General features: G+C 51.9%; 1 protein-coding gene across 2 annotated transcripts in view; it reads right to left on the bottom strand.

Annotated features, from left to right (window-relative positions):
- tnika (TRAF2 and NCK interacting kinase a) overlaps positions 1-25,020 on the bottom strand; it is a 53,260-nt gene that overhangs the window by 10,018 nt on the left and 18,222 nt on the right. Inside the window, exons 4-24 of one of the 2 annotated variants that reach the window (XM_042338966.1) lie at positions 24,389-24,499; positions 23,564-23,654; positions 22,912-23,042; positions 22,269-22,323; positions 22,073-22,151; positions 21,652-21,827; positions 21,377-21,443; positions 20,740-20,947; positions 20,276-20,392; positions 19,329-19,415; positions 17,481-17,666; positions 9,801-9,965; positions 8,869-9,129; positions 7,994-8,100; positions 6,533-6,699; positions 6,055-6,152; positions 4,537-4,560; positions 3,633-3,641; positions 2,495-2,685; positions 1,974-2,097; positions 367-534 (exon numbers count right to left, since the gene is read on the bottom strand). In XM_042338966.1, the coding sequence (XP_042194900.1) occupies positions 367-534; positions 1,974-2,097; positions 2,495-2,685; positions 3,633-3,641; positions 4,537-4,560; positions 6,055-6,152; positions 6,533-6,699; positions 7,994-8,100; positions 8,869-9,129; positions 9,801-9,965; positions 17,481-17,666; positions 19,329-19,415; positions 20,276-20,392; positions 20,740-20,947; positions 21,377-21,443; positions 21,652-21,827; positions 22,073-22,151; positions 22,269-22,323; positions 22,912-23,042; positions 23,564-23,654; positions 24,389-24,499 (2,622 nt within the window). Of the gene's footprint in view, positions 1-366; positions 535-1,973; positions 2,098-2,494; positions 2,686-3,632; positions 3,642-4,536; positions 4,561-6,054; positions 6,153-6,532; positions 6,700-7,993; positions 8,101-8,868; positions 9,130-9,785; positions 9,966-17,480; positions 17,667-19,328; positions 19,416-20,275; positions 20,393-20,739; positions 20,948-21,376; positions 21,444-21,651; positions 21,828-22,072; positions 22,152-22,268; positions 22,324-22,911; positions 23,043-23,563; positions 23,655-24,388; positions 24,500-25,020 lie in introns of both variants that reach the window. The other variant, XM_042338967.1, reaches the window with a different exon arrangement.

A 25,020-nucleotide genomic window follows, 5' to 3' on the forward strand; every position in this document is an offset into this window, starting at 1 on the left:
AGGCTGATTATCCGCTCAATGTGGGTCATGAAGGTTTGTGGTTTCCGATGTGGGGAGAGGTGGGGACCAGGCGATCTGACTGAGGCTTGGAAACAGTTGACTAACCTCAGAAGATGGAGGGGGTGGGGTGGGGGGGGGCTAAGAAATTAGAGCGTAAGGTTAGAAGTGAGATCAGAAACCTTTTGTCACACAGAGAGGCAGAAAGGATTGGGCTGAGCGAGAAGGAGAGACTCGGGGATGGAGGGATGCGGGGAAGGGGCTGGAAAATGGGGATTAAAATACCTGCCCAGATCTAAATCAAATGGTGGATCAGGGTCGATGGGCTGAATGGCCTCCTTACTCGGCCCTAAAGGCCCCACCACCTACCCCAGCCGCCGAGTCCAGGTCTTGAGCGAGTTGAGACATAATCCGTCCCATTACCTCAGTCGGTGTAGTGACAGGAGAGTGGTTTTGCTGCACTAGATCGGGCAGATTGATGTGTCCGGCAAAGCCGTTACTGTCAGCGTGACTGCTCCGCGTTTTATCACCAGACGTCTGCAGAGACACAGAGACAGAGAGATAGACAGAGACAGAGAGGTGGACAGGCAGTGTGGCTCAGCTCGGCAATGGGCAGGTGCTCATCAGAGGACGAGAGGTGGGGAGGATGTGGGCAGGGAGGGTGGGGGAGAAAGTCAATGTGGAGATTGGGAATTCTTGAGGTGATGGATAGAGATTGCAGAGAGAGAGAGAGAGAGAGCTAGAGAGAACGAGACAGAGTGAGATACAGAGAGATGCTGAGGTATCAGTGCAGTGAGACTTCCCTCAATAAGGGCCCCTGACAGAAACATGCCTCAGTCAGTACCAACAGGAAGATCTGGGAGTGATGGGGTGGGGCTGACGTAACATAGGGAGGGAACTGGACAGATGCTGAAAGGCCGTGGAGGTGCAAGAGGGTGAAGGATCATTCCATTATTCCTCTGGGAGAGGACAGGGGCGACGGCTGAGTCACAACCCCAGGAAACACGATTTAGAAATATCCAATCCTGCTGATGAATGGACATGCATCGCGCTGAATCCTGGGAATTTCACTCCAGCGCTGGATTCAGCTGCGATTTCAATCCTGGTTCACAACCTCAGTAATTTAGCCCTTGACCTCGGCAAAACTGTCACCCGACACGCAATCTGCACCTAATACTCTCTGGAATTCGGTAAGTAGCGTGCATCTCTCTGGGGAGAGAGAGAGAGAGAAAGTGTGCATTCCCTTCTTGAGATGGGGAGATTTCCAACGTGTAAATGTAAAACATGTAGGGCATTCCCAGTCTGGTTTGGAGACTCTTGAGCACGGTGCTGGGTTGCCACATGTTTCTGACACCCGGCTGACCACAGCGAGGAGTTTCAGTGTGTATCAAACATCCGGCTGATCATGGTGATGGGGTTCCGCATGCGTTAGACACCCGGCTGACCAAAAAGCCGCCCTCTCCCATCCCAGCCAGCAAGCCGGACACGTTTGGAGCCAAAGCACTGTTGATGTCCGAGCTCCGTTGAACCCATAGCTTGTGACTTCCTGCTTAAAGGGAAGAAGCTGGAGGGGGTGAAACTGGTTCAGACTGGGAACGAGTTGTTCTCAACGAGAAACTTATCCGGTGTTTATCGAAGGAAGCAATGTCAGGAAGCACTTGGGGAAACACTTATATTCCCCATTCCCCCACTCCACCGCCCCCCCACAAACCTGAAATTCACCTGATCTTTGCCCTGAGATCATCACTGTAAAATTTAAGACATTATCTGCAGCATTTTGGGAACGATGTCAAATTGACTCAAATTAAGTTCTTTTTGAGAGCTGCGGAGATCCGAATTCACATGCAATCTCAGAATGTTTCACAAACCATTGAATCACCTTGAAATTCAAGGTCAAAAGAACAAGTGGTCTGAGGGCTGAGAGCGGGTAGAACTCAGAGCACCACAGGTTCCTAAAACATTGTGAACAGACATACCTCTCGGATAATCAGGGTTCCGTCTCCCGACAGGTTACTATAGAGATCGGATGACAACGATCTCTCATGGCCATGAACCCCCAACAGGTTCAACTCCTGCTCACTGCTGCCAGGGACTGTCGGTCTGGGGGGGGGGGGGAAGGGGGAGAGAAAAAGAGGCACTCATTCAGACTGAACCTCGTTATCTCTCAAGCCAATGCCCTATCAGTTAGAGTGAGGGGGTCATAGCAGGGCAAGCAGCGGGAAAGTTTACCAGACAGTGCTATCAACACCAAAGGTGCTCTAATCCCACTCCCTACAATCTCCCTGTGCCTCCTACATCACCCACTGGACTCCCTCCCCCCAACCCTCCATTGGATCCCACTCCTCCCTCCCACTCCATCCCCCACACACACACATACTGGATTCCCCCCATCTCACTGGATGCCCCTCCAGGGAAAACCACTCCATTTCTCTAACTACCATCTGCCCTTCACCCTCCCCATAGGCGGCGGACGGACGTTGGAAAAAGCTTCCCTTACATTATCCTGGGAATGTCGCTGACTGGCACCGTGCCGTCCTGGGTCCCGTTCTCCGCATCTTCCTCCTCCTCCTCTTCCTCGCTGCTCTCAGAATCTTCACTGGACGAAGAGTAATCGGTGACTTTGATCGGCGGTCGGGCAGCCTCCTCGATCCGCAGCTCACGTAGCTCTTTGGCCAAAGCCGTCAAATCCTGGGGAGCATCAAAGAAAACAGAGAGAGGGGGAGAGTGGGGGAGAGAGAGGGGGAAATGTAATCATGTTTTCAAAGGAAAAGGTGCGTCTCAAATAAATACATCTCAGATACACCCGAGTGCATTACATTGTGAAGCTAACAGCACAGATGTGACAGTTGTGGACAGGGCACAGAGTGGCTGGAGCAAAGCTCAAGACAAACGCCATACCCTGAGCTGCAGAGCGTTTCTAACAGAGAGAAGTTTCCAACGACCTCCTCTGTCCGCCTCCCCACCACCCCCACCCTCCCAACCCCGGGGGTTGACCCTAAACTAAAACCTGGCTGGTCCCAGTGTGAGGCATCCAAAGTGAGGGAGAGACTGATGCCAAGTCACCTCCGGGTTCACCGAAGCGCCCAGGGCTCAGTGCCCGTGTCACGGCTTGAACTGGGAGCACCAATTGGTTGGGGTCAGAACTACAGCCAGGAGGAACACCACCAGGCCCCTCCCCCCACCACCAGGCCCCTCCCCCACCACCAGGCCCCTCCCCCACCGCCAGGCCCCTCCCCCCACCGCCAGGCCCCTCCCCCACCGCCAGGCCCCTCCCCCCACCGCCAGGCCCCTCCCCCCACCACCAGGCCCCTCCCCCCACCACCAGGCCCCTCCCCCCACTCACACTCCCTTCACCACCCAACCCAAAGCAAATGGAACTGGAGCGGCTGTGGAGGCAGGCGATGTGGAACCATGGAAACTGCAGAGAAGCCGAGTAATTGCATGGAAAAGCCTCGTGCAAGATTCAGCTCTGCGGGGGGGGGGGGCAGGGGGGAGGGGGAGGGGGAGAAACGAGGCAGCATTGGAAGGAGGAGGGGGCAAAGCAAAGGCAGCCTTGTTGGAATGGTTTAGACCACTGTGCCCACACATGAAACATGCAGACATTGAAGCCAGCATTGCGAGTGCTCGAGCCTTACCATTTCCCCCTATAGCACGGTGACCGGTGAGTCATCACGTGGTCAGAGGGAGAGGGTCGGGTGTCGTGGGGGGGTGGGGGTATGGCGGGGGGAGAGGGAGAAAGAAACCGGTTGAAAATTGAGCTGTATCTAATCAGGGTTACTACTAATAATAATCTAATAATAATCTGTGCCTGTGATCACATAGAAGGTGGAACAACTCAAAGCGCTTTGCGGGGTATTGATGTGAAGCGCAGTGACTGTGTATTTGTCTGCGAACGTGACAGCAGAATTGGGGATCAACAATCAGGAGGCGAATGACCAATTTTATTGGGGGTGGGGACAGGGAGGATTGTCAGCCAGGACACCGGGAAGAAACTCCCTTCTCTCCAATACAGTCAAAGGGTCTTTATCATCAGCCTGAACAGGGCACAGACGGGATGTCACACCCGAAGGACGGCCCCTGCGACAATGCAACACCCCCACCCCCACCACACTGCACTGGAGCAAAGCATCAGCGTTTACTGGGAGGTCAGAATAGGGTTTGAACCCACAAACTCCTGACCAGCCAACCAGCCGGGCTAAGCTGTGGCCCTCAGTAGAGAAGGACAGATTCCAGCAGAGGATCTAACCATAACCATCTAGAGCTTTAACCGTATTCTGTTATAATAACAATAATAATTATCCTTGAATTTGATGTCGCGCTTTTCACATCTTTGAGACATCTCAAAGCGCTTCACAGAATATACTGTAAAGTGAATTGACTGTGGACGAAACGTAGCAGCCTACTGCGCACAGCAGCGTCCCACAAACAGTTGTGGATTGAGTGACCAACCCGATCCCTGACACCAGCTATTGGAGACTCTTGCCACCCACACCTGCCCCTCCGCACCTCACGCTTCTGTCCTGCAAACCAGCCACTAACCTCGTCTATCGCTTTCTTATAACTCTGAGAGGGAAGGCAGGATTAGTCAGCAGCCAGAGGGAATGCACCAAGCCAGAGGCAACCCAGGAGGAAGTAGTTAGAGAGAAAATAGAAAGGTTAGTCCATTAAATGCACGGGAAAAAAAAATGTTAGTTATGTTGCGCACTTGAATTTATTTTACTATTCATAAACCTCGGAAGCATGAAAGTTCAACTGAATCTTCGCACTGATGGTCATTGATGTGCGAGTGCCCCCTGCTGGCCAGCAGTGTGTACTGCACAAATGCTAATAATAATAATAATAATAATAATCGTTGCATTTCATACAATGCCTTATCATGTCTTTGTGACATCTCAAAGCGCTTGTCAGGATACACTGTAAAGTGAATTGATTGTATATTTTGTGGGCTTAAAGCAGCAGCCAATTGCGCACAGCAGCGTCCCACAAACAGTCGTGGATTGAGTGATCAAATCATTTGAAAATTTATTTTGAAGGGATTATTACCCCCGGAAAAGCTATCTGCCAATCAAATAACAACCGGGTTCCTACTTACTGCTTGGTGAACAGAGGCGGATGGAGTAAGGAAACTTGCCCAACGTTTCACCTTGCCCGGGAATCAAACCCAGGTCCTCTCACTCGTCAGGTGAGTTCTCTAACCACTGAGCTACAGGACTCCAAGTACTGACCCGAACAATGAGCAGTGTCAGTGGGCATGTCAGCTGTAAACCTTTCAGTGTAAGATCAGGTTGATCTGTGAGCCCGGATATTCAGAGAAACTAGAGATAGAAAACTGCAGCTGTGTGCGGGCAGGTGGGAGCGGGGGAGAAGATCAAACAAAGAGCAAAGATAAGTGTAAAAATAAGATTGTGAGAGGCCTGAAATTCCACTTGATCGATGGAAAGATTATTATTATTGTTATAGTTTAGTATCAGGCAAAACATTTCGCCAACTAACTACACATTGTCAGAAACTCTGCATTTAATGTGTGGAACTTGTACAACAATAACAATCCTTGCATTTGAAATAGCACCTTAGCACATCTTTCATATGTCTGAAACCGCCTCACAGGATACACTGTAAAGCAAATTGACTGTATATTTTGTGAGCAGAACGCAGCAGCCAATTGCGTTCAGGAGTGTCCCACAAACAGTTGTGGATTAGTAACCAAATTAACTTTCTTTTGATGAAGGGATCATTTCCCCCAGAAAAGTGATTCTCCTCCCCCAGATCAACTAACGACTGGGTTCCTACTTACTCCTGGTAAACAGAGGCGTTGGAGTAAGGAAACTTGCCGAAGGTTTCGCCCGGCCCTGCCCTGCCCGGGAATGGAACTCAGGTCCTCTCACTTGTGAGGCAAGTGCTGTAACCACTGAGCTACAGGACCCCAAAATGATAAAATGGTGTAGCAAGATGAGACCTGGTGGAAAATTCCAGGCCTCGAATATAGAGAGCACGCGGGGGGTGGGTGGTGGAGGGGGGTGGGTGGGGGTGGGGGGCAGCTACCTCGGGAAGACTTACAGCCGGTCTGCTGGGTCGGGTCAGGTCTCGAGCCTCGTCCTGTTTTATTCGAGAGCCCTCATGGTACAGCACAGGAGAAGCTTCTGGCTTTGTGGTTCCTGTAAGAAATTAAGAGGAGATGTAAACTCTTCATTTAATTCAGTCCTAATCACTGGACAATCACACAGTGTGTCTGTGCTGGGGCTCGCTCCCCCACTGGAGCTCTCTACTCTAACCCCATTCCCTGCTCTCTCTCTCTCTCCCCATCGTGGCTGTGCTGGGGCTCGCTCCCCCACTGGAGTTCTCTACTCTAACTCCATTCCCCATAGAGTTATTGCAGACGTTTGGAAGTCAGATGGAAAAGGCAGGGAAAATGGGATTGACACGTTAGCCAGTGTACAGCAAAAAAAGTGGGTGGGCCGTCATCTATTATGCTCCCTTGCCCTGAGACACACATTGACAGCTCACTCGATGCCTCGTCCTCCACATCTGCTCTTACCTCGGATGCGGTTGCGTTCACTCGAGCCGGGCTGGGAGCTGGGCTCGGAGCTGGGCTGGGAGCCGGGCTGGGAGCCGGGCTGGGAGCTGGAGCTTGATGTGCTGGAGCTGCTGGTTCTGTGCAGCGGGTTGTCCAGCAGATTCTCGTTCTTGTGCAGGTCAGGGTTACTGCAGGGAGAGAGAGAGTGTGGGCACAGTGACTGAGGGGAGAGAGAGAGAGAGTGTGGGCACAGTGACTGAGGGGAGAGAGAGAGAGAGTGTGGGCACAGTGACTGAGGGGAAGAGAGAGAGTGAGTGTGGGCACAGTGACTGAGGGGAGAGAGAGAGAGAGAGTGTGGGCACAGTGACTGAGGGGAGAGAGAGTGTGGGCACAGTGACTGAGGGGAAGAGAGAGAGAGAGTGTGGGCACAGTGACTGAGGGGAGAGAGAGAGAGAGAGTGTGGGCACAGTGACTGAGGGGAAGAGAGAGAGAGAGTGTGGGCACAGTGACTGAGGGGAGAGAGAGAGAGAGAGTGTGGGCACAGTGACTGAGGGGAAGAGAGAGAGAGAGTGTGGGCACAGTGACTGAGGGGAGAAAGAGAGAGAGAGTGTGGGCACAGTGACTGAGGGGAGAAAGAGAGAGAGAGTGTGGGCACAGTGACTGAGGGGAGAAAGAGTGTGGGCACAGTGACTGAGGGGAGAGAGAGAGAGAGACAGAGAGCGGGCACAGTGACTGAGGGGAGAGAGAGAGAGAGAGACAGAGAGTGGGCACAGTGACTGAGGGGGGAGAGAGAGAGAGAGAGAGGGCACAGTGACTGAGGGGAGAGAGAGAGAGAGAGAGAGAGAGAGTGTGGGCACAGTGACTGAGGGGAGAGAGAGAGAGAGAGAGAGACAGAGAGCGGGCACAGTGACTGAGGGGAGAGAGAGAGAGAGAGACAGAGAGTGGGCACAGTGACTGAGGGGAGAGAGAGAGAGAGAGACAGAGTGTGGGCACAGTGACTGAGGGGAGAGAGAGAGAGAGAGAGAGAGTGGGCACAGTGACTGAGGGGAGAGAGAGAGAGAGAGACAGAGAGTGGGCACAGTGACTGAGGGGGGAGAGAGAGAGAGAGAGAGAGGGCACAGTGACTGAGGGGAGAGAGAGAGAGAGAGAATGTGGGCACAGTGACTGAGGGGAGAGAGAGAGAGAGAGAGAGAGAGAGTGGGCACAGTGACTGAGGGGAGAGAGAGAGAGAGAGAGAGTGTGGGCACAGTGACTGAGGGGAGAGAGAGAGAGAGAGAGAGAGAGTGGGCACAGTGACTGAGGGGAGAGAGAGAGAGTGTGGGCACAGTGACTGAGGGGAGAGAGAAAGAGAGAGAGAGAGGGCACAGTGACTGAGGGGAAAGCGGTCACACCATAGTCCAGCTGAGACACGGTGACACCAAGACAAGGCTGGGGTGGTGGTGCGGTGGGTGAGTGTGAGGCCGATGGAGGGGGTGATGGTACCTGACTCTCAGGAGCTGGGTGCTAGGCCGGTTGGCCAGACCGCCTCCGTTCCCGGGAGAGTTTTTCCGCCCCAGAGCCGGCGATATGGACGTCGTCCGCTGAGGTACCTGCAGACAGAACCAGGTCAGTTACCAACCAAGATGTTACATCCCACCACCCACCCCACACACACAGACACAGACAACCACACACCCCCCCACACACACACACACCACACCACCCACCCTCACAGACAACAACCACACCCCCCCCACACACACACACACTTTGACAGACTAAGAACAACAACTTGACCAAAGTATCAGAGGTTGATGGAGTCAGAGTGCAGCCAAGCTCCCCCCCAGGCAACGGGAGGGGTGGGGGGGAGGCAGAGCGAGAGAGCAAGATAAACACATTCTGGGGGAACATGTGTGACATTTTATAAGAGATTCAGTGTGACAATTAGCACATTGAAGTTGATGAAATGGGGCAAATTTATCCCGTATAGACGGTTGATTTTAATCAACTCGGAAATGTCACCGAGTGGGAGGCGAGTCTGTGGCTTGGATTCCAACAATGACTCGTTCACCCCATGTGTGCACCGAGGACCTCGCTCACCACCAGAGGACACTACAGCTCACACCGCCACCTCTCAGGTACTGATGCGGGAGGGAGGGAGTAGGAGGTTGACCAGGACCTAGTGTATAGGCACCTGAGGGTTTAGACTTCTGGGTGCTGAAAGAGAGAGAAATACACAGAGAGCGAGAGAGAGGGAGAGAGATAGACAGAGAGCGACAAAAGAGCAAAGGAGAGAGGGGAAAAACACGGAAGAGAGAAAGCAGGAGAAAGGGGGAAAAAAGAGAGAAAGAAAAGGAGTCCAAAGATTGTTCTCGTACCTTGGGTGGGATGGACTCTTCCTGGCGGAACCAGGCACCTCCTGCATACTTCTCTTCTCTGGCTCCGGTGCGGGGCGGGAGTGGTGGGGTCTCGGATGTGGGGTCGGAGTTCTGCCGAGGCATTTCCGCTCGATGTGCCGGGAGCCCTTCCTGGGAGTGGAAGGCCCCAGACATGCTCTTGGTGGGCTGTTCGTGCAGGGACTGGGAGGCCGTCATGGAGGTGCTGTGGGGTTTCAGTGGGACCAAGTGAGCCACCTGGACCTGCAAAAGCACAACAGTCAGTCACCTCTCAGCTCCTGAAGCTCCTCATTGCCATGTGAACAGTCACCCCCTCCCCCAGATCAACCCCCCACCCCAAGGTCAACCTCTCCCCTCCACCAGGTCAACCTTCCCCCCTCCCCCCCCATTAATCAAATCACTGGAGCATTCAGCACCCAAGCCACCTGCTGTGCAAAGTCACCATTTGCCTGGTTCGGACCAGAGCCAGAAATTCCGCTCAGCCTCAGTGACAGTATTTCAGAGTTCCAAATAAATACTGAATTTTAAGGGTTTTCCACAATTTTGCCACCAGCACGTTTGTTTTTAAGGAAGAAACAATCTTCACAGACGAAGACTGAGGGGATTTTTGCTCCATGAAAAATTAGCTGCAAAGACATCCCCTACACCTCTTAACCCCCACCCAGACTTGTGGCATAAGGATAAATATATTTTTTTGGCCAGTCGGGTGTCTGACACATTAGAAAAACCATCATAATGCTTAAGAATATTCAAATGCAGCTGAGATTTCCATGCATGGCTTGCCATTGATATCGCTGTCTGGTAAGTTTTCACAAGGAGAATGTGAGACCAAAGTGTACTGTGGACCTCCCCAAACACCCCACCCCCCACAAGTGGAGCAAGTGAAGAGGTTCAGGAACCTTTGACTCCGCTACCTGGGGCTCAACGGGCCTGTGCATCGGGGGTGTGCGGGCAGCCTGCACCCCTCCACTGCTGAAGGACTCGGAGCGAGGGGGCATGCTGGGGTCCGAGGCACGGCTGCCCAGCTTGTGCTGCATGGAGGGCGAGCTCTGCCGGTTCAGCTTCGACCGTTCCTCCACCTGCGGGGGAGAGAAGTGCGGTGGGGGTGGGGGAGAGAAGTGCGGTGGGGGTGGGGGAGAGAAAGAGGCCATCAGTCACCAGTCTGACTTATCGTCCTATCTCTGCGTTGCTGTTCCCCTCAGTCTCGCTCACCCCGAAGCAGAGTAAAAAGACGATTATGCCAATCAGGCTCTCTCCCCCCTCCCCACTCCCCAACTGAATGGGATCAGATGTGTAACAAGTCTTTGCTTATATTATCAAAGCCTCATAACCACATGACGAATGGGGCCCAATACATCCAAATTTTCGGAATCTCTGCTTCGGAAACGGGTCGAGACCCATGGTAACGGCAGCAAACGACTGTTAACCACACGCAGCACCAGGGCAGAAAACCACCATCGGAAATCCCCAAATCCCAAGCACACCAGAGCCGGGAAGATCAGACCCACACAAATCCCAAAGCTTCCGAAGCTGTTACCAATCAACCTTGTGCCTAAACTGCCCAATGTGTGTCCAGTAATTAATGGATACCTATCAGATTGATTCTCTTCCCAACCCCCATCCAAATGGCTCTTGCCCTCATTGGCAGTTTCTCTTGTGGCACAGTGGGTGCCAGAAGATGGTTTGGTGCCATTTTCACAGTCAGGAACCATATACACAAACACTGAGCAGAATCCTCAAACGGTCCCAATACTAAGACAAATTTGCTCGGCAGTTAGTGAAGCACAAGGTAGTGAGTGGTCACAGCCTCGAACATGGAAACCAGGTCAGTGTTGCTCTCCAACTGGTCACCCCTCACCACTCCAGCAAGCTGGGAATAGCAGAAAGAAGGCTAAAGATTAATGTTTGGCAGTCGCCTCGCAGGAACACGGAGGCTGCTGTCTTCAAGCTTTGAAGAATAGAATCCAGGAGAAAAATGAAAGTCCTTCCAAACTGGCATCAAAACACACAGAGAGTTTCCCAAATTCCATCTAAATCATAACCGGTTGCTCGAGTTATCCACGCACAACAAGGGCCCAGGTCATCCCAGTCTGATTCCCATCCGGAGGCTTTTTTTTTGAGGAATTTTCCTCCGGCAACTAAATTCCAGGTCAGCGTAGCCCCATCCTCTTCTGTTCGGGTGCAAGTTTCAATGGACGGAAGATGCCCAGAGTCTGCGTCACTGAGCCATGGAAATAGTCAGGAAGCATCAGAGCATGAACAGCTCCTTCCCATCACCATCCCATCTGCCCTCCGCACCGTCGCTACTCCCACAGAACAAGCAGCCGACCCGCACATGGAGTTAGTTCTGCATAGCCACCACCAGCATCTTATCTTAGGGGTTAGTGCTTAGTATGTAGTAATGGCAGCAAGGCTGAACGTGGGTGGCCTGTTTAAGTCCTGGCATTGCAGGAGCTCTTGTGACTTCTTGGGACTTGAAAGTGAAGCAGAATAAGAGGGTGATGCAACCTCAGCTTGGATCCTAACCATCAACCACTGGCTGATAATTCTACGCCCTCTAATCCCTCGATGATCATAACTGTAAAGTGCATTCTTGTTACTACGAACGGTTCCATCTTTATCTTTGTCTCAAAGTCCAGCTACTTCCAACACCTCTGACAATAATGTGTTGCTCTCCCAAACACAAATCAACCACCATTACGCATCAATCCATTTCTTAAACAAGTCTCAGCTTTCTTGACCTCCCTCCACTGCCCTTTCCTGGTGACCTGTCCCCAACTGTGCATTACCCGCTGAGTAAAGGAAGATTTCCTGGTGTCTGTCCTAAACTTGTCCCCTCAGCTGAGTTTGAACCCCAGTCTCACTTAACCCGAGGACCTTAGTTTCCCCAATGAGATGGGTTTGGTTTTGGCCAGATCTGCCCTTCCATGGACCTCTTATGGTTTACAACCAATAACAGCAGCATGGTTCCAAGATTCTACAGCCTAGACCTATCCATACACCCTGCTCCCACTGGCCTTCAGGGTTGAGTTACCAAGAAAGTGAAGGGAAGGGGGAAGAAAATCTAACGATGAAATAAAAAAAATAAAAAAAATTGTGTCTTACAACCTGGAGACTAATTCTGCTGCTATTTCCTGACAGTGTATCTTAATTGTGAAATTGTTAAGTCCAAGATTCTCCAATTGGAATTCTCAACTTTCTAATTCAGAAATCCCACAACGAAACAGCACAGAATTGTGGCTAATCATTCATCCAGGTTTTGGTGTTTCAATTCAATTATTTATCTACATTGAATGAAAGATTCAGCGATTTCTGGGCAGCATTGATCTCACTTCCAAGTCCCCGAAAGGTCGGTGACAGCTCCTTACTCACTAGTGTCAGGCCCGGCAGTTAGTGGAGTTTGGTCGGGTCGAGTTGACCCTTTGCATACTGCAGTTAGTATCTCCAATGTTCAATTCCAAAGAAATCTAAACATTCAGTCATGGGAGAATGAATATTAGTATATATTAAAAATGAGATGCCATGCTCTCTTGTGCTGTTGGACACAACTGAATATCAGAAGTACATGGGCATTAGGTGACGGTCTGAAGATCAGTAGACAAGACCTCAATAGATTTAGAAGAACCCATTTGGTTGTTGCGAGGCAGATCTCAAAGGCCTTGGGCATGAGGATGGTCTAAAGGACCTCGGAGGCACAGGCTGGTGGAAGGGTCTGAGTTTTGCTCCCCCGTCCTTGCCAACAATAGCAGGTTTCAGCCGAAGCAGATGATTTCTGAGAGGGACACTAATGCTGCCTTACGATTCGCAGCCCGTGGCTCCAGCTGGGAACCAGTGAGGACAGGATCAAGTGTGGCTTGTGATATTCTGAGAGGTGGCCTGGCCCAGCCCAAGGCACTCACCCCAGCCAACAGCAGGGCCCACCTCATGCTTCAACAGCCTCAGGTGAATTGTCCACAATAAGCATTAAACGCACAAGGAAACGGAACAGTCAGAGTGGACCTTGAGACCTGCACTCAGCAGCCCAGCTCAATCTGACATGGGAAGCTTCAAACTCTCCCATTCTGTGAAAGATGTATTCAGCTTAGGGCTGAGGGCCTTTCCCAGCCCAGGATCGGTGGTATTCCAGGCTCCCATAACAAGAGAGGAGTTGTTTGGACCAGATACTGGCGTGTGAAGGGCATGCTTTCAGTGGCTATCTTCACACACAAGGAATTTGGGAGGATGGGGGTGCCGGGTAAGAAACATCTAAAGCTTCAATTACATGAAATGTCTCCAAACTATACATGGTCAAAACCAAAATGCCCCCCCCCACACCCCGTGCCCACACACATCTAACCCTTTGTGTCTACTGATCTTCAGTGTCTGTATTTCTGATGAACAAATCCACATATTGGGGCTCAACCACTTTCTCTTGGTTCCTGGGGCTCGGGGCTACCTGCACTTGCTGCCACACATTCCCATCCCATTCCCAAGCGCTGACTTAGTGAAATGACTGAGCTCTAACTTGGTTTGGATTCGAGGAATCGGACAGTTGAGAGTGATCCCGTCTCTGAAGTATAGCATCAAGTCTGTGAGATTCTCTGCTCCCAGAGGCCGTGTGGGGAGGAATAGGTCACCTGTAATTAAGAGGCGCGAGGAATGGTGGGGGCGGGGTGCGGGTGAGCGAGAGGGAGGCCACGGTGGGGACAAGACTGAGTGAATGGTGATAGTGAGAAGCCCAAGAGTGTTGGCTGATGAAAAGCAATGGAGTCTAAGTCAGCGGAAACACATTACCTGAAGAGAGGGTCTAAGAATATTGGAAACTGAATGGGACAGTGCAGACTGGCATCTTACCCTATCCATTGATGCCACCCGTATGGTGTACTGCCTACTTCAATAGGCAGCAGGTGGCATTTAGGACATTAAGGGGGCTGTGAGCAAGACAGAGGACAATGGAGACGGGATTGGGCGCCCATGAGGGTGGATATTAACAGGAATGTCCAACACCCCACAAAAGGGCAACAAGATGAGTATTTCATGTAAAGTCACAGAATAGTTTTGTCTGAAGTGACACTTCCAGTCCTAATGATCTAAACGTGATGGGTTAGAACTGGGTACACTCTACTCTTTGCTACTTTTCCCTTATTTAGACTATTTATTTTACACTGCACTTATTTTTATTTATTTCGCATTTCTTAAAATATTCCACGTTTATTGTGAAATCTCTTTCACCCATGAACGTTAACTCTATAAGAGTTAATAGAGTATTCGTCTCTGAGACGTTAAACTCTTAAATAAAATTATAAAAATAATCTGTCGTCCGATTTCCTTACGCGAAAATCAGCACAGAGCATCAGAGCACTGTCAGCCCCAATCAATCAGAAAATAATCTTTGCATCTGATACATCTTGTCCACGGCATCAAAACGTCTGAGCGCTTCACAGAGTTTTTCTGTAAGGTATGGTAACTGTGTGGACAAACACAGCAGTCAATTTTGCCACCTTTTCATGTTTTAATAACCTTCTCCTCGATAAAGAAGTCTTCTAACCTCCCTCGTCCAACTCTTCCAGGGACAACCCTGCCCTTTTCTGTCCCCTCATTAGATCAGCAGGGGAATAATCTTTCACTATTTATCCTCTCACAAAAAGAGCAGTTCCAAGGTCTGTGCTCATCAGATTGTTCGTGAAATCTTTTCGCTTCCAGGCCGGGTGGTTGTGGGTTCGAGCTCCCGCGAAAGGACTTTGACACAGTCTAGGCTGACATTCTACTGCAGTGCTGGGGAAGCACCACATTATCGGAAGAGCCGTCCTTCAGATAAGACATTAAACTGAGGACCCCATTGCTGGCTGACATTGTTAGGTGGAGGATAAAGATCCCGCAACGTTATTTGGAAAAGAGAAGAGTTTCTCCCCAATGTCCTGGCCTACAATCCCTCCGATAAAATTACATTTACTGTTTGTTAGGATGTTGCTGTGCGCAAATTAGCCACTTTGTGAAGCACTCAGACAATGATATGATAAACACTGTATCAAACCAAGGTTTGAGACATTATCAGCATGAAAAACACTTGATGTTGACCCATCTACACGTAAGGAAAGGAGACATTTGTGGGACTGGAACCACAAATTGACAAGATTGTCCTACATTCTGTGAATGTCCAGATAGAATTATTATTATTAATGTAATAAAGTGCTGACCTCACACAGAGGTAATTAAAGAGGGAACCCAGGAATTTTACTACTAACCAAACCGCCAATCGGGTGGTCAGTAAGAGGACCAGTTTGGTTAGGAACCACGACAGCAGAATTGTCTTGAGCAGAGACAATGCCAGCTAGTGCCGTGGGAAGCCTCGATACCCATTCAGGGCCGCAACCTCTAAACTGGTTTCCCCAACTAAAAACGTGAACAAAATAAAGCTATATTTACACTATTGGAACTGTGTACAAACCCCTATGTTTCCCTTTCACCATCCTCACCCTAAGAACTAAAATCTAAGCAAACAGCACAGTAGTCAGGGGTGGGAGGATTGCCGCTTCTAAGTCTATTCTGTGTCTGTACAATAACCCTAATTAGATCTCACAATTTACCTAAGGGGGGTGGGGGGGGTGGGGACAGTTATGCAGTGGGACTCTGGGTGGAAAGATGTAAGTAGGAGGGGCATAGCTGCTAGGGTGCAGCCAGGGGGCCGTGGGAGGGGTGAGAGGCTGCCCATGAATGCCTGTTTCTGGGGGACTCGAGGTACTGCGCCTCTCTGTGGTGGAGCTGCTGGTTGGAGCACAAGTAGGAGTTGCTGGCAGGGGCAGATGTCTCCTTTGATCTGGCCACGTGGCGTCCGTGTGACCACGACCTCGGCCTGGGACTGAAGAAGGAATCGGAATGGTCAATGTCATCCTCAGGGTCAACCTCAAGCCTTAGAATGGGCGTGTGGGTCCTGCTGTTTGGGTTGGAGTGGGGATACACTCGGAGGGCAGACTGATCACCCGGGTGGTTGCGCTGAGGAAAGAAAGACTGGGAGGCGGGGGGGTCAGCAAACTGCAGCTCAGGGGAATAGGAGGGCAACTCGAAGGAGGAGAGCTCCAGGGAGCAGTCAGATAAAGAGAGGGTGGAGGTTGGTGAGATGTGAGGCGAGGTCTGAGCAAAGTGAAAGCGGGGAGGAGTCGACTCAAGTAAAGACAGGGAGGAGAGGTCGGGCGTGCTGGACACCTTGGCCTGGTGATGGAGGAAGCTCAGGGTGGGGACCTGCAACTCATTAGCCAGGTTCCGGAAAAAACTCTCAGGGCAGGACCTGGAGAAAGGAGCCAGGTAATTAGGCAGCTGGAGGTCATCTGAAAAGTCCTGGTCAGTTACGGGGCTCTGGCTACACTGCCTGTCAGGCTGCTCCGGCTCCAAGGTGGATACGTCAGGGTCAGTTTCCACGCAGATGGTTGGTGCCTGTGGTACTTTCTCTACATATCCATTGGGATGCACTATAAAAACATGCTGCTTAGGGGGCTCTCGTCTCTTTTTCCTAATTACCCCGCTGAAACTCATGGTGAATTGGTCCTGCTCTGGCACCAAGGGTTGACTGGCTCCCTTACGCCCTCTTGCCTGCGAGTTTTTGGCTGATCCTCTGGTGACCTTCTGAAGCACTCCATCTGCTCCCACCTCGAAAGAGACGTCGGCGGAGGCGAGCGGTCTAGCCGGGTGATGGCCATGAGACCGTGCCCTCAGCTTGGGCTTGGCCAAATCAAAGAGTTCCTGATCGTGGTCGCGCTCTGGCTGCTGATATTCCTCCAACCGGATATCGGGAATGAAACGTTTGTCGGCTCTGCCCTGGGCTTTGGGAGCAGCCCCGTTGAGCCCAAGTGCCAAGACACCTGGCTGGTTGTTCTGAATGTGTCTGGCGAGCACTCCAGCCAAGGCCTGGTGCCTGTCGGAGGTGGGAGGAGTCGCATTACCGTTGCCGTGCTTCTGCTTAGCCGGCCGGCATGGAGAGTTACTCTGAGATCGTTTCTGTACCTGCGTCGGGATCAGAGAATCATTTACTTAAATGCCCTGCGCCACCCGCCATCTCAGAACGACAATCCAGGCAATGTTAAACCGCACGCCACCTCCCCCCACCACCCCTCCAGCCCCCACTCCACCCAAACAGTTCCATGGTAACACTGACAGGTTTAACAACAACTTGCATTTATGTAGTGCCTTTCACATCGGGAGGAAATCCAAGCTTTCCCGCTGCTTGCCCAGCGAAGACCACCTAGCCGTTGGGGCTTTGGCTGCAGGGTTAGCAGGAGCTTAGTGGGAGGATTCCCTGCCCCCAGTGACTGGTCTGCCTTTCCAATGAGCCAGGTTGAGCTGTGCTGCCAACAGCCCTGGAATACTGCGGACCCTCCTGGCTCAGGAACCGGATTACCAATACCAAGAGATTCTGGATCGATGCCAATATTCCGTTGCCAGGCCTCACTCGGAGCTCATTCAGCTCAAAGGAGACCCCAGTTACATCGACAACTGAGCAGTAACGAACATCCAGCGAATGAGTGAAGGACAAAAAATAAACAGAGAAATAAAGTGTGGGACACCCCGGCCGGCCAGCGGGCAGGCATTTAACCAGGCGCCACACCAAGTGCTCCAGGTACCTCTTTAGCCCAGGCTGGCTTCTCTGAGGGGTTGATGCTGTCTTTGAAGTGATAGAGCGGCTTCTTGTCGCCGGCCCGTGGCTCCTGCTGCTGCTGGAGGGACACCAGGTACGCCCGCTCCTGCTGTAGCTGCCTCTGCAGCCGCTCCGCCTGCCTCTGCTCCTCCAGCTGTTTCCTCTTGTACTCCTTCACCGGGGGGAGGGAGGGGGAGACAAGACATAAGCTGAGGGGCAATGACTCTGAGTCCGACTGGACACCCGGACAGTACAGGGTGTTCACAAGGTACTGTTACCCCCCGTTACACCCCAGCGATAAGAGACTATGAGGAACTGTCACAGATACCTTTGGCTCCTCACTGCATCCATGTTATGGTTTACACACCCAGGAAGCACAGTAACTCACACCGCATCCAAATCTAGATCCAATTCAGATGCAGAGTGAAACATCCCAACAGAGACGTCTCCCGGTGCAGCACCTCAAATGACTCAAAGTGCTGCACAAAGGTAGAGCAATACACTCCCGCTCTTGGACCGGGGTGAGTAGGTGGAGGTGGGGGGGGGAGGGGAGAGACAACCAAAGGCGCAGGTCACAGAGAATGGGTTCAACCGGGATATAAACACAGTGCGGGAGGGGGGGAAAGAGAGGGAGTTTTGTGGAAAATCGCAATTTGCTTTGATGGAACATGGATCCATCGATACCTAGAACTACTGATCCATCACCCAACGGAAACACAGATATCTTCTAGAGCAACTCCTCACTCATGAAGGAGCTAAGAGGTTTGCACATGCACATGCAGCAGATTAGAGGAGGCAGGAGAGTGACACCAGGTCCCAGCACTAATTCTAAGTAAGTCCAGACTGGAGAGCGGAGCAGTCACTGTCACCCGTGGCCTGAGCATATACAGATCTCCGACAGCCAATAAACCCAAGCCAAACTCTCAACCAGACTCAGATCAGAGGTGAAAACAAATGGGCACCGGCACAGTTAACCATAGACGACAGAGTCCTACAAACATGACCAGGGTGCACAGAGATAGGCAAATTCTGACCCCAACTCAATTGTTAAAGGCAAAAAATTGTTTTGAGGAAACTCCAATTTATAAACCCCAAAAGCATCAAATTCTGCTCTAGCTTTTCCATCTTTCCTTCCGTCAACTCGGAGCTCTGGCTCAGCCCCGGGCGTCTGGTTACTGCCAACAAATACATCGCCCATTCCTTCATGCTCATCGGTGCAGTCCTTGCCCCATTTTCAATCCCTCCCCTGTTAAGAGTAAAGCTCCCTCTATACCATGTGTTCATCCACTCTCCCAGGTCAGGGTTAGAGACACAGTAAAGCTCCATCTACACTGTGCGTCCACACTCCCAGGTCAGGGTTAGAGACACAGTAAAGCTCCATCTACACTGTGCGTCCACACTCCCAGGTCAGGGTTACAGACACAGCAAAGCTCCCTCTACTTTGCGCGTCCACACTCCCAGGTCAGGGTTAGAGACACAGTAAAGCTCCCTCTACACTGTGCGTCCACACTCCCAGGTCAGGGTTAGAGACACAGTAAAGCTCCCTCTACACTGTGCGTCCACACTCCCAGGTCAGGGTTAGAGACACAGTAAAGCTCCCTCTACACTGTGCGTCCACACTCCCAGGTCAGGGTTAGAGACACAGTAGAGCTCCAAAAATGTGTGTTTAAACTTAGATGGTCCCAATTCCTGCTCCACTCTTGAAACTGGAACCTGAAGGAGAGGGCTGGATAACTGTAGCTTGGTGTAAGCACAATACACACACACACACACACACAGACAGATGGGGGGAGCACATGCAAGACCTGGGGCAAGGATCCGTTCAGTCCATTACCAGAAGTAGAGCCTGTTCCTGGAGCAGCTGCTGCTGTAAGATCTCTAACTGCCTCTGCTCTTCCTCTAACTGTTGCCTTATGTACTCCTGCAAGCGTGCAAGAGAGAGAGAGAGAGAGAGGCAGAGAGAGACAGGACGGAGAGACAAGAGCAGAAACAGGACGATTGAGACAGGAAGCACCAATGGATTGAACCAGCAGGATCGAGGATCCATCAACTCTACATGTGATATAGCAGCATATTTGGTCCCTACTATTCCCAGCATTACTGCCCCAACCGCCGCACCCCTACCCCTGCTCCCCTGTCCATATCCTCCCACCCCCTCCTCCCATAAGTCTTAAAATCCCAATCAATTGGAACTGTGGAAAAGATCTAAATTCAACCTGAGTTTTCGAAGCCGTTTTTCCATAGTTTCCTTTGAACAGATTTCTGAATTTACCAACGTTTTTCGGCGTCTTAAAATGTTAACATCCCCAGTCTCAAGGCTAAGACCAGAAGGACTTTCAACTTTCTCTCTCTCCCCACCCCCCGACCTGCCCAACCAAAGTCTCTGATACCTTGGAACAAACCATCAGTGACAAGACTGTCAGGGTCACTGAATCTAAAGGGATCTGGGGGAGGGGGGGATCAAGAGCACCGAGGGCCGCACGTGTCAATCCCAGCTCTTGACCTGACTCAAGTAAACACCAATCCTGATGGAGCCGCCAACCATGGCTTGGCTTTGCCCAGAAACTGGACTGAGTCTGGGGAGGATGGGTGAGGGGATATGTGTGTGTGTGAGGGAGGAGGGTGTGGGGAGAGCAGTCTCCCCGCTGCAGCCAATCTTCAGTTCTCGAGTCCTTTGTCAGCCTCGTTTATCAATGATTTGAGAATCATCGCATCGCAATTTACAGCTCTTCCCCCCCCCACCCCAACTAACGGTGTCCTGCCCACCCACCCAGCCATTACCTGCTCGCACTCGGCTTTCCGCCGGTCCTCCTCCCGCTTGGCTCGCTCCCTCTCCTCGTATCGCCGCCGATGCTCCCGCTCCTGTTGTTTCCGGTGCTCTCGCTCCCGTCTTTGTTGCTGCAAACACCATGGAAGAGTCAGAGCTGAGTGAGAGCGCGAGCCCCAGTCACCGCGTGGCCATTCAGGCTGGCAGCGAGAGAAACGCCCTCTCCACGTGCTGCAATACCACATGTGCAGTCACTGGGGTACAGTGCCCGATGGGCAAATGGGAGGGGGTGGGAGGGGATGAGTTGGTACTCTTTGCCATTCCCATGATGTATTTCAAATGAGACGAATGTTGGAAAAAGAGGACTTTCTGCCATGGCCTGGCCACCCCCCCCCCACCCCCATCCCACTGGGCTTCCCTCCCGCTTGCCCCACCCTATGCTCCCCCCACCACCCGCCCCCCATGCTCCTCCACTCACCTCCTCCAGCCGACGCCGCTGCTCTTTCTGCTCTTCAATGCGCTTCTGCCGCTCGGCCAGCAGTTGGCGTTTGTGCTCCTCATTCTCTCGCTGCTGCTGCTCCTGCAGCTGTTGCCGGCGGATGGCCTCCGAGCGCTCCTTGTTGGCCAGCTGCAGCCGCAGGAAGTCCCTGCGCAGAGTCGACTCGCCCGGCAGATTCACAATGGAGCTGCAAAAGGGGGGTGGGGCGGGCAGAGAGACACTTAGTGACCAAGCCTCAGTGAAGAGGGGGCACACGCTCAGCAAACACACGGCAACAGAGCATAGTAGCCCACCCACCCCCACCCCCAGAAGTTCCTCTCCTCTCTGTCTCCTCTGCCCCCACCAGCCCCCAACCCCCCATCCCGGGGGGAGGTGGAGGAGACAGAGAGGGAGAGAAACTCCCTTCTATTTCCTTACAGCATTACAGTGAATCCTATGAAGCAGTTTTTTGAGATATCTTGACTTTACAAGCGCTCCATCAAACGCACGGGTTAAAGTCACACGGAGCCGGAATCCTCCCAGAAAGGGTGGCATTTGGCGTGTCATAGCCACCGCCCTGCAGCAACCACGCGGAGACTCAAAGTTGATGGAACTTTTGGGGCTTTCGATTCCTCACCTGGGCTCTCCAATGTCACCCTCCTCCTCCTCTTCCTCACTCCCGCTGTACTCGTATTCTGTCTCATCTGGGGGGAAAGAGAGCAGTGTCAACAGGTCTGACCCCCAATCCCTCACTTGCCATTGGCCAAATCTCTGCATTCACTGAAGTAGATGAGAGACAGTCAGCCCGGGGTGGGAGGGTAGGGGTAGAGGGGGTGGTGGTGACCCAGGTTGCTCTGATAACCCCCTCCCTCTCCCACTTCCAGCCGACGCTCGGGTGGACAGAGGACAGACCTTTCTCTCCTCGCTTTTTCTTGGTCCTGTCGATGTGGTCTTTGAGCTGAATGCGGACCTGGCGCTCATTGGGCTGGTCACGGATGAACGGGTGTTTGAGCAGCTGTTCTGTGGCCGGCCTCTGCCCGTGATTCTTCACCAAACATCCCTCGATGAAAGCCACAAACTTCTTGGACCTGGAGACGAGACGGAGCCAATGAGGGCAGCCAACTCCAGGAAATTATTGCTCCTCCCCAGCCGTGCTGGTGCTTGCTCCCCCGTCCCCCACTGGAACTTTTTACTTTAACCCCATTTCCTGCTCTCTCCCACCATGTCTGTGCTGGTGGGTGGCTTTCTCTCCAGCTCTACGCCTTTCACTGCAGGAGTGGAGGTCCTTTCTCAGAGATACACCACAAGCCCATACAGAGGAACCCCTGCTTACCACTTCTTGGACTTGAGGCGTGGAGGTGGGTTCCTGGGGATGAGGAAGAGGGCTCTCATTGGGTGCATGTCACACAGAGCTGAAGAGCAGAGGGAGAGAGAGAGAATGAATGTGAGCGAGCGAACGAGCAAACGAATGAAAGAAAGAACAAACAAGTGAGCGAGCGGAAGGCACGAACACCACAAACTAGACTCACGTGGAGCTCCCTCGGCCATCTCGATGGCTGTGATCCCCAGAGACCACAGGTCACTCTGCAAAACACAGCACTCGGCGTCACGTCACACTGACCGTCGCGGGATTCAAACAACAACTTACATTTGTATCACAAATGGGGGGAGAGGGGGTGGGGGGAATCTTGCAACTGGAAGGATGCCCCAAGGCCTGAGGAATCAAGGATTCATACCCGAGCTGGGTGTTTGGATCAGGGAGGGTGGGGTGGGAGGATGGCAGTCGCGGTCCAAGAGGAGGGTCTGGAGACAGGCCTTGAAGGAGGCAAGGGAGGGAGTGAGGCGGAGGGATTCTGGGATGGAGTTCCAGAGGGTGGGGGGGCAAAGTGGCTGAAGGCCTGGCCATCGATTGTGGGGTGAGCAGGGCGGGGGAACCGTAGGGCAGGATGCAGCCCGCTGAGCAGAGGGAGCGGATAGGACGGTATGGAGTTAGCAGGTCACGGAAGTAGGGAAGAAAAAGGCCGCGGAGGGCTTTGATGGGACGAGGATGAGAGAGTGTTTGCGGGTGTGCTGCGCCGCTCACAGCCCCCAGTATTGCCGCGGTGACAGATTTCCGAGGGGCCGGCGCCATCGCCAGGCTTTGTCACAAAATGAGAAAAATTCCCAGCTGACCTTGAAATCATACGTGGCATCTGGATTCTCGTCGCAGGCGATCACCTCGGGTGCCATCCAGTACGGTGTGCCAATAAAGGTGTTTCGCCGGCCGACTGTGCGGTCAAGCTGCGCGCTAACACCAAAATCAACTGCGGAGACACCCGGGGGAGTGTTCATAACGATAATAATCCTTGCATTTAATTAATTTAATCAAATTAATTGATTGTCGTCAAGATATCTCTATCTCTTCACACAATATACTGCAACTTATATTGATTGACTGTGCTTTTGTGGATGAAACACGGCAGACAGTTGCACAGCAGTGTCCCATATGAATTGAATGGATGTAGAATAAGGAAAAATATAAAAATGGCTTAGGTGTATCTGGGAAGTGTTAGGGTGGTAGGGCGGGATAGGGGCACAGGCTGATGGGGAGCTCTCTGTCTGTGCTGTATATGTCGATGGTTTTCACAAGGTACAGTGACTCCATGTCCAAATAGCGTGAGATGTCCCAGAACAAATCTCTTATCTCCAGAGAAGGCGGAGTGGGGTGGAAGGGGGGGAGTGTGTGTGTGTGTTTGCTTGTGCGCACGGGCACAGGGGGCGCAGTGTGTGTGTGTGCGCATGTGGGCGATTGGGAGAGGACAATGAAGATCAGGAATCCACTCACCCAACTTGACCTCAGCGTTCTCAGTCAACAGCACATTCTGTCCCTTAATGTCCCGATGGATCACTTTATGCTGGTGCAGGTGGGTTAGTCCCTGGTGATAGGAGAGAGTGTCACGGACTGAACTGTAAGTGACTTAGTGACTCCCCAGCTAACAACAACAATAATAATAATCCTTGCATTTGATACAGTGCCTTATCATGTCATTGAGGCATCTCAAAGCGCTTCACAGAATATACTGTAAAGTGAATTGACTGTAGATTTTGTGGGTGAAATGTAGCAGCCAATTGCGCACAGCAGCGTCCCACAAACGGTCCTGGATTGAGTGGCCAAATTATTATTTTGTTGAAGGAATTATTCCCCCCGGAAAAACGATCCACCAATTGACGAACAACCAGGTTCCTACTTACCTCTTGGTAAACAGGGGCGCGTGGAGTAAGGAAACTTGCCTAAAGTTTCGCCCTGCCCGGGAATTGAACCTGGTCCTCTCGCTTGCAAGGCGAGTGCTCTAACCACTATAGTACAGCACTCGAGCTCACCCCAACTCTCACTCTCCCTAGGGAACGAGGCAGCACTGGGGTCAGGCATGTCCGAGAAGAGCTGACCAGCCTCAGCGACACAGTGTGGGGGCAGACGCACCATCAACTATAACTGTGGGGGTTTCTGAGGCAGTTAATGGAATGAAGTCACACAATTAATTATTAATCTACAACCAAAATGATTTTACACGGTTTAGCTTTTAGTGCCTGGGTGTCGATTAGGAGGTTCACTGAGCATGTGCGTGTGTTTGTGCGCGAGATCACACGGGCACAAACCGTGTGAACATACCCGTAAAATCTCCCTGCAGATGTACGCGATCCACTCCTCTTTCAGCGTATTCCCTTTCGTGTTTTTGATCAAGTCAGTGACGGAGCCGGCTCCACAGAACTCCATAACCAGCTGAGAAAGAGGACAACATGAGCACAGCCGCTAGGACCCTCACTCTCCACCCCACCACCCCCACGCCCCCCCCCCCCACCACCGCTCACTCCTCATTGACAATATAATAATAATAATCCTTGCATTTGATATAGCGCTCTTCACGTCTTCGACATCTCAAAGCGCTATATCAAATATACTGTAAAGTGAATTGACTGTATATATGTGGGCGAAAAGCGGCAGCCAATTGCGCACAGCAGCGTCCCACAAACAGCCGCGGGTTGAAAATGACCAATTTACTATTGTTTTGTTTTGGAGGGATTATTATTAGGCTCTGTGTGGAGTATAAGGAAACTTGCCCAAGGTTTCGCCCTGTCTGGAATTGAACCCAGGTCTCTCGCTTGCAAGTCGAGTGCTCTAACCACTGAGCTACAGGACCCCAATAAATGGAAGGAAAGAGAGAACGCCATCAGGCACTCTCGCTCCTCTCTAACAGCCTCCCTGACAAAATTAAATTAAATTCATTGTTCATCCCTGCGTCC

Source organism: Callorhinchus milii, unplaced genomic scaffold, assembly GCF_018977255.1.
Source record: "Callorhinchus milii isolate IMCB2004 unplaced genomic scaffold, IMCB_Cmil_1.0 Scaffold11, whole genome shotgun sequence".
Lineage (NCBI taxonomy): Eukaryota > Metazoa > Chordata > Chondrichthyes > Chimaeriformes > Callorhinchidae > Callorhinchus > Callorhinchus milii.